The 9431-nt window shown below is 34.5% G+C and overlaps 1 protein-coding gene and 3 non-coding genes across 4 annotated transcripts; all 4 read right to left on the reverse strand.

Annotated features, from left to right (window-relative positions):
• Positions 1–1564: 1564 nt before the first annotated feature.
• si:ch211-199g17.9 (uncharacterized protein LOC108180085 homolog) lies at positions 1565–8851 on the reverse strand. The gene is made up of 11 exons (XM_037795228.1): positions 8708–8851; positions 7197–7241; positions 7049–7111; positions 5271–5345; positions 4044–4091; positions 3821–3875; positions 2627–2716; positions 2479–2542; positions 2286–2352; positions 2030–2170; positions 1565–1946 (listed from the first exon to the last, which is right to left on the reverse strand). Exons 1-10 carry the CDS (start codon positions 8721–8723, stop codon positions 2067–2069), a joined length of 627 nt encoding a protein of 208 aa, XP_037651156.1. The 5' UTR covers positions 8724–8851; the 3' UTR covers positions 1565–1946; positions 2030–2066.
• Positions 4570–4703, reverse strand: LOC119504039. Its single transcript, XR_005210485.1, has one exon. It is a non-coding gene; the product is annotated as a U8 small nucleolar RNA (small nucleolar RNA).
• On the reverse strand, positions 5149–5256 carry LOC119504040. The gene has a single exon (XR_005210486.1). It is a non-coding gene; the product is annotated as a U8 small nucleolar RNA (small nucleolar RNA).
• LOC119504038 lies at positions 5554–5686 on the reverse strand. The gene has a single exon (XR_005210484.1). It is a non-coding gene; the product is annotated as a U8 small nucleolar RNA (small nucleolar RNA).
• Positions 8852–9431: the final 580 nt, after the last annotated feature.

Raw genomic sequence — 9431 nt, forward strand, 5'->3', positions numbered from 1 at the left:
TTTGGAATGTGCCCGTGTGCCAAGACCTGGTACTACTTTGACCTTATATGGTGACTGAGAGAAAGAAGAGTGACTCTACTTGCATACTGGTTGCATGGGCTAATGTTTCACCTAACAGAAAAAGGTAGGGTAATGTACCTGTAACTGAACTTGTATGAACGTGACTGAGGGAGTTAGAGAGGATAAAAGAAAGATAGTACATATTGCACCTGAGGGATAAGAAAATAGATCAATGCAAGTTCAAAAACATGGCGGAATATGACTGCGTGTGTACAATACCAGTGTTTTGTGCTTCTGCAAGTGTGTGTGTAGCTGGGACTTGATTGAAAAATATAAGAGAGAAAGTGTCCTTGTGGATTCACCGTGTGCCAATGTACCACCAAGGGCATTACCAACACTAGAAGGACTATTAATAACCCAGACCAGAGAGCAAAGATGTGAAAATGAGATGAAGAATTGATGAAGGGTGAAAATTTAAGGGCAAATATGTGAGATTATAGAAAACAAAACAAATGAGACAAAATCAGAAAGTGAGAAAATGTGTTTTAAATGTCTAATTCTAATGTTGAGGCAGAACGTAGAGCTTGTAGTGAACTTTACCCTCACAAGAGAGCGTTATGTACCTTTCTAATAAGCCGTGGACCCACTTCTCAGGGTTGAAGATGACAAATAATTATTCACACAGGGGCCTACAGGCTTTCATGGTTAGAACATCCAAGTGTGCTAGTTTTTTGTCGTATGCAATGTAAATAAAAACGTAAAGCACTACAGTTGCTGTGAATTACTGTAAAAAAAAAACTCCAAAACGTGCTCCTGTTTCTTATCTTTTGACTTTTAAATTAAATCAGTCATCACCTATAAAGGAAAGGAAGAGAACAGCTACATTTTGCAGTACTGGAGCAGAGCCACGTCTCCTTACATAAGTCACTTAACATCTGAGACCTACGCCCTGCTGCTAACTCCTTTGTTGGTCTGTAAACATTAGTAAACCAAAGATTTAGTTACAAGGTACAGTTCTCAGGCTGCTCGAGAGCTCGACTTTTACAGTACATCAAAAGATCGGAGGCTCGTTTGCCATATGGACACTTCAGGGGTTACACTGTTTTCTCTGCGGGATTATATTGTACATATTTATATAAATAAAAGAGCTTATTAATAATTGAGGACCACCTCAAAAATGAGATGACACATCTCAAGGGGTTTTTCCTGAATAAATACATTTGCATATAAACAACAAATAGATAATAATGATCACCCTCACTGTACCATCAAAGTGCCTTGTGTTCATTTTTAATTAATATGCAAATTTGTGGTCTTGGCTGTAAAAAGTAAATGGCATTAAGTTAGGGGAAATCAGTTGCACAGGGTCAATATGTTGTTGTTTTTAAAAACCTCAGATAGTATTACATTGTATTTGAAATACTGCAAAAAAAGTCTTTTATTAAATCTCTTTAAAACTGAAATTGAATGTGGCTGTGTGCACATATATATACAGTGTGTGTGTATATTGTGGTGAATGGTTGTACTGTTTTCATTCATAAAATAATCCCATTTGAAAACAATGTCATGTTAAAAACTTTATATTTTTAAATATATGAACACCTTTATATTATATCAATGGACAATATTTAAGTAAGATGAACATTGTACCACAGGGGATACTACTGCTGGTGTCTGAAAAACACCATTTACCAGTTACAGGTTTCATGAATACATCAACACAAGCCAATGCCTCACAGAACAATTCGTATAAAAACACAAGTACTTAGAGAAAAGTAGCCAAGGACACAGGAATAAACAGTTTGGCAGGCAAACATTTTACTTGGCTGTCGCTGGTATAAATCGACAAGTCAACAAATTTTCTGTTCTTTTTGATGTTTAACTGAAGTTTTAGTTTTTTGTTGTGTGGGTTTGGCAGAATCCTGCAACCCTTGGACTGATGAAACCTAGAAGTGTGAGATATAAGGTTTTCACCTGATAAGAACTGATCAAAGTGCATCGAACCGGGAAGAAAACAAGAGACTATTACCTCTGATTCTTTAAAACTACCCAACAAACAGGCAGTTTTACTCCTCCTGAGTCTCTGCAGCTGTTGCCGCTGGCTGCTTCTGTTTCTCCATCTCTTGTAGCTCCTCATCGAGGAGCTGCAGCTGAGCCAATTTCATTTGTTCTGTTGGAATCACAGAACAGGACCAGATCAAATGGGTTGGACATGGAAAAGAAACACCATATTAATGTTTTACTGCTTGCAGAAGAATGGGCATACATTATGAGAGGGTACTTACCAGCTGATAACAGCTGACTTCTTGTATTCTCAGCACTCTCTATTTCATCTGGGAGCCTTTCTGGAGTCTAAGTGACAATTTGAAGGTTAACAGTCATTAACAATACCAACAACAAGTCACATTTTCATCATTTTGTTTTAGAGATGTAGATATAGATGTCCAACTCATTTTTATGTAAAATAGACAAACTTACAAAGACAGAGTGCAGATTCTTATGCTGCTCTATCAGTTGATGAAGTTGGTTTTCAAACTTCATCCTGCAAAACAAGAAGTCAATTTATATGACATTTATAATGATATTTGATACATTTTTTTGTAATCATAGCAATTTTAATAGGTACCTCTGCTTCCGGTGTTTAAGCTTGAATTCCTGAATTTCACATCTGTACTGTTCCAGCAGCTCCTCACTTTTCTTGTTCTGATTTAACTGCCTGCAGAAAACACAGGATTCATCACTCAATACAAGATATAAACATATCTAGAAATATAAAATATTTCCACCAATGCTGTCATTTCACTTCGACCTGCAGTGTGCAAAGTAGACTTGGCACAAGGTTTGAAAATTGTCACACAACTTTGACGTGTTGTTCAGGAATTACATCACAGACAGCAGCATATTCCTCATATAACATTACATTAACATTTGATCCCATATACATATACAGTAAATCTACAGGTAATGTGCCCTTAAGAACAAGTCTACTGCAATGTAAACCTGCTGTGTGTGATACTGGATATCATCATCACATGATCCTGTGACAGGACACAAAAAATGCGTCACAGCCATGACTACCTAAGAATGCTACAATCAATCACACTGTATTTAAATGCAGTCTATTATCACTGCATACATGAAATGTGCTTGCATATTATACTTGCATATGGGGATTAGATTAAATATAACAATGACAGTAAACAATACAAACAAGCATAACATTACAAAAGTGAAAAGTTGACAAGAAAAACAAAGAGCCACAGAGGTATAAAACTCAAAAGCCTTGATGCTACACAACAACGTCTTCCTTAGGGCTTTTGATAATGTGTAAAATAAGACACAGTACATGTCTTAATTTTAATATCTTGAATCCATTTTGGTGGAGGTGACCCTAGTCAATATATGACACTGAATAAAAGTGTATCATTAAAACGGTACATTGATACACCGGAGTCAAATTCCTTGATACTTGTCAAATAATGTTGATTCTTATTATTTTCAAAGTTTAAAAATTATATCAATATATAAATAGGAAATTAGGCAAGACATAAAAAATGTCTTAATATACAGTACAAATAGAAGGACTGAAGAAAACTAATCAAATATGTCATAGTAAATATAAAATACAGGTACAATTTGACACAACGAAAAAATATCCAGGATTCTGGTAAATTGCTGCCATCTAGTGTTGCATATCAGAAACACACAACTGAGGTCTCGCAATATGGAGAAACAAAAATGTCCATGTGTCACTTCAAGGCCACTCCTTACAGCTGAAGACATAAAATAATATTTTTTACCTGGTTAGTGCAGATCTCACCTGATAGAGTCCTGCTCAGACTCCTCACACTGGAACTGCAGCTTCCTGCACAACTCTGGAGGAAAAACATCACAGCTCATCAGCTTATTCATATTTATTATATTTTTGTAATAAATTTGTTTCCAGACACAGTCAACAAAAAACATTAACCCTGCATGGCATCAAATCTTCATACTTACTGGACTAGAATCATTCATGCGTGTACAATTGTTTGTGTGTGTACCTTCTTTTTCTTTATGGATTCCTTCCAGTTGGTAAGCTTCAGTATGTACTGTAAAAACAACAATGTCTAGTAATAATATACAATAGTAAACATTATATATAGTACATAACATAAATAGTTGTCTAGAGGATAGCAAATACAGTTCTCTTTTAGTACGTCTTTGACTACATCTCAGCGACAGGTACAATAAGTACATTGTATGTGGATTAAATACAAATATTATTGATGATTTTGGGGTCTTACAAGTTGCCAGCTCTTTCTGCAAAGAGTCACTGACTGATTTGATGTCCTTTATTTCTTCTTCCAGGGCTCTTTTACCTTGAATAAAACACAGTGTAATTTAAACATGACAACTGCTATAATTGTTGTATTGTGAATCAGCTATAGGGTCACATAGTAACCCGTGAGAGATGACATGATATTGTACTGTTGCATATTTCTTTGCTTTTTACACCACATCAATCCTAAAGTGCAGTTTCTACAATTCAAAATTATTTTTTATTTTTTATTTATATTAACATAGTAGGTCAGAATGGGTCTTGTAGGGTGTTGCTGTTCCCTACAAGATGGAGATATTAATCATATCTCATGAGTCTCCATTCATCATGTTCTGATACTCCTTGGTAGGAAGTAACAGGTAAGGATGTACCTCACTGAAGATACTGGCTTAATGATGTCAGAACCATTATGATCAGTACACACAGCTGTCTCACTCACGGTGTTAAATTCATAATAGTGTTCAACTTTCACTTGTTACATGTAGTTAAATGTGTTTTGTTTAAACTCGGATCCTTACAACACTTTTTGCTCCATATGCTATTGTTTCGGTTAAACCTAAAATTAACACGTGTTCATTAGCATACACACAGCACATACTGCCTTCTCATTGGTGCACATTCACAAAGCTTTCTATCGATAATCAGACCTCCATGTTAAAGTTTTTTCACATTATACACTCGGTTTACCTCTATAGGACACACAATAAAGTCTGTGTACATTTCTAAACGGCAGTGCATGTACGCTCCTCGCTCACATCAATCCAAAAATACAATTTCTTCAGTTCAAAATTCATTTTTTATATATATTTTTTAAATTAACATAGTAGGTCAGAATGGGTTTTGTAGGGTGTTGCTGTTCCCTACAAGATGGAGATATTAATCATATCTCATGAGTCTCCATTCATCATGTTCTGATGTACAATTATTATTGATGATTTTGGGGTCTTACAAGTTGCCAGCTCTTTCTGCAAAGAGTCACTGACTGATTTGATGTCCTTTATTTCTTCTTCCAGGGCTCTTTTACCTTGGATAAAACACAGTGTAATTTAAACATGACAACTGCTATAATTGTTGTATTGTGAATATTTGACAGCTATAGGGTGACATAGCAACCCGTGAGATATGACATGGTATTGCACTGTTGCATATTTCTTTGCTTGTCAAACCACATCAATCCTAAAGTGCAGTTTCTACAACTCGGATTATTTTTTTATTTTATATTAACATAGTAGGTCAGAATGAGTCTTGTAGGGTGTTGCGTTCCCTACAAGCTGGAGATATTAATCATATCTCATGAGTCTCCATTCATCATGTTCTGATACTCCTTGGTAGGGAGTAACAGGTAAGGATGTACCTCACTGAAGATACTGGCTCAAAGATGTCAGAACCATAATCATCAGTACACACAGCTGTCTCACTCACGGTGTTAAATTCATAATAATATTCAACTTTTACTTGTTACATGTAGTTAAATGTGTTTTGCTTAAACTCGGATCCTTACAATATTCGTTTAAAGATTATTTTGCTCTATATGCTATTCTTTCGGTTAAACCTAAAAGGAAACACGTGTTCATTAGCATACACACAGCACATACTGCCTTCTCATTGGTGCACATAAACAAAGCTTTTTATCGATAATCAGACCTCCATGTCGAACATTTTTTAACATTATACAATCAGTTTACCTCTATAGGACACCGCTACACGCGATCTAGTGCTCATTTCTAACTGTTTTTGATGTAATTAAAGAAAAACACAGCGCAACTTAACCACCGGAAGCGGAAGTGTAGCTTCACAAAGACTAACAAACATGTCAAGATGTAATCCACACAATGCTCTCGCTACGTTTGACGTTTAAATTCGCCCTTGCTTGTATAGAATAGCGAATACGGTAGTATAATTACAGGACTCATATTAATAATCTCTTAATACGATGGTTTAATCTCGATTTATCAAAGGAGACGTAACACAACGCCGAGACGAGCGCAATTCAACACGAAGGCGGAAAGACGCGGCAGTGACTTCTCTGACTTCACTTTGTACTCTTTGCTTCATCGAAATGCTTTACAGTAGATTGAAAAAGGTAACAAGATAAGATAAGATAAGATATTCCTTTATTAGTCCCGCAGTGGGGACATTTGCAGCGTACAGCAGCAAAGGGGATAGTGCAAAAAACAAGATGTATCAGCTAACACAGTAAAAAAGAGCTAAACAAAGTGTAACAAAATGAACCATTTAAATAGAAGGAAGTATAAAAGCAGTATATACAGTATTGACAATAAACAGACTATTAACAAAATTGCACAAGTGGAAAATGATATTGCACAGTGAGAATTAATGAAATTCCACCTGAAAATATCAGGTTGTTGTCAGTTTTTGGTGTGTAAGTGTAAGTGGTCTACTGGGAGCAGTGCTGAAGCAGTTAGACTCATGATGTGAGGACGTCTGCATAGTTTACCAACGCAATCCAAATGTTGAAATGTTGAAAAAAGTTACAACATACAAAGGAAGTGGAGGTGTGTCAATTCTAAACTAGAAGAAAACAAAACTCATCTCCTCTTTGTCCGAAAGATATCGCTATTGGGTCTGAAGAGACCTATACCCTCCATGTCAACTTACTTTGAGCAGTCTAAAATATGACATGCAATGTGCATATGAGAATTAAAAATATAAGATTTAATAGCAACTAGCAAAAAACGTGATAAATTAAAGTCAGTCAATCCCTACCTTGTTGCAACCTCCTTAATTTGCCCATCATCTGTTCAACTTTGGGCTCCTGCATTTCTCCACCTGACAGCAAGGCATACAAATGTATCAGCCTTGTTTTGGGGTTTTCAATATTAGTTTAATTTGTACTTAGTTTGTGCAACTTTACCTCCTTTCAGTGGTGTAGCATTAATCAAGTCCTCAATGTTGAATCCTGTTAAATAAAAAGATTGTTAGATAAGTGAAAAGTTTTCAATCCCATCATGAACCACTTTGCCTACAACAGAGGTCAGCAACTTGCGGCTCCGGGGGCCACATGCTGCTCTTAAGCGCCTCTCTAGTGGCTCCCTGTGGATTTTTAATTTTTTTTGTTTTTGAGAATAAAGTCAGAAGTTACGATAAAAAAAAGTCGTAATATGAGAATAAAGTCATAAATTTAAGAGAAAAAAGTCATAGCATTATGGGAATAAAGTCATAATATTATAAAGTAGTAATTTTATTTGTTATTTTCTTTTTTTCTCGTAAAGTTATGACTTTATTCTCGTAATATTACGATTTTTTTCTCCGTAAAGTTATGCCTTTTTTTCCCTCGTAATATTACGACTATTTTTCTCGTAAAGTTATGACTTTATTCTCGTAATATTACGATTTTTTTCTCGTAAAGTTATGACTTTGTTCTCGTAATATTACGACTATTTTTCTCGTAACCTTATGACTTGATTCTCGTAATATTCCTACTTTTTTTCTCGCAATATTACGACTTTATTCTCGTAATATTACGACTTTTTTTCTCGTAAACTTATGACTTTATTCTCGTGATATGACTTTTTTTCTCGCAATATTACGACTTTATTCTCGTAATATTACGCCTTTTTTCCTCGTAAAGTTATGACTTTATTTTCGTAATATTACGCCTTTTTTCCTCGTAAAGTTATGACTTTATTCTCGTAATATTACGCCTTTTTTCCTCGTAAAGTTATGACTTTATTCTCGTAATATTACGACTATTTTTCTCGTAGACTTATGACTTTTTTTCTCTCGTAAAGTTATGACTTCTTTCTCGTAATATTATGATTTTATTCTGTAAATCTCAGATGTTTTTTTTCCCTCAATGTGGCCCTAATACTCCGTAGTACATTTGTTCTTTGACCATCACCGTATTAGACTTATATACTATATACTTAGACTATAAACTGTATTACTTTCATCACAATGATCAAATGTTTTGCGGCTCCAGACAGATTTTTTATTTATTTTTTTGCCTAAAATGTCTCTTTTGATTGTAAAGGTTGCTGACCCCTGGACTATAAGCAAGTGTTAGCTGTAATGTGTATCTTCAGGTTGGCCTATATAGGTACATTACAAATACAATTAAATGACACTTATTTAACTGTAATATTTGAGTGATTAGCCAGCTATAAAGGAAGATACAGAACATGTAGCCCCTGTCTTTCTATTCTGTATTTACTAACGTTACAATGCTGTCAACAGCGTTGTAAAGGTTAGCTTTAGCATTAGCTCCATAGCTACAGAGCTAACAACAGCTAGCTGGATGACAGATAGTACCGTTATAAATAACCGTCTCTCAGCTACATGGTTTATTATTGTAGGTATCTTAAAGTCAGTTTACATTTTCCACCAGAGTAACTGATCGTTCCATTTAAATGTACTGGGTCTAACCTGCTGGTTCGTTCATGTTTATCCAGTTCAGAGGACACAGAGGAGTCTTTCACTAAATGATTACTGCAGATAGCGGAAGTACCGACTGTTTATCCCTACTGACTGAAGGGACGTGCGCAAGAGGACCGGACTGAACGCGACGTTTGGCGCCAAAAGGTGTTCGTACACCACAGTAGCAGACTTAATTTATGTACCAGTATTTACATATTATATTTACCTACAGTTACAGATATAACATATATATATATATATATATATATATATATATATATATATATATATATATATATAGTAGCAGACTTAATTTATGTACCAGTATTTACATATTATATTTACCTACAGTTACAGATATAACATATATATATATATATATATATATATATATATATATATATAGTAGCAGACTTAATTTATGTACCAGTATTTACATATTATATTTACCTACAGTTACAGATATAACATATATATATATATATATATATATATAGTAGCAGACAATTTATGTACCAGTATTTACATATTATATTTACCTACAGTTACAGATATAACATATATATATATATATATATGGTAGCAGACAATTTATGTACCAATATTTACATATTATATTTACCTACAGTTACAGATATTATATATATATATATATATATATATATATAGTAGCAGACTTAATTTATGTACCAGTATTTACATATTATATTTACCTACAGTTACAGATATTATA

This window comes from Sebastes umbrosus, chromosome 15, assembly GCF_015220745.1.
Source record: "Sebastes umbrosus isolate fSebUmb1 chromosome 15, fSebUmb1.pri, whole genome shotgun sequence".
NCBI classification, from domain to species: Eukaryota; Metazoa; Chordata; class Actinopteri; order Perciformes; family Sebastidae; genus Sebastes; species Sebastes umbrosus.

What these genes read in the sequence shown, in the direction of transcription:
- si:ch211-199g17.9 (XM_037795228.1), bottom strand. An exon ending in ATTAAGGAGGTTGCAACAAG is followed by an intron (nt 5,346 to 7,048) that starts GTAGGGATTGAC and finishes GTTTTATCCAAG; the next exon opens with GTAAAAGAGCCCTGGAAGAA. An exon ending in TCTGAGCAGGACTCTATCAG is followed by an intron (nt 2,717 to 3,820) that starts GTGAGATCTGCA and finishes TGTTTTCTGCAG; the next exon opens with GCAGTTAAATCAGAACAAGA.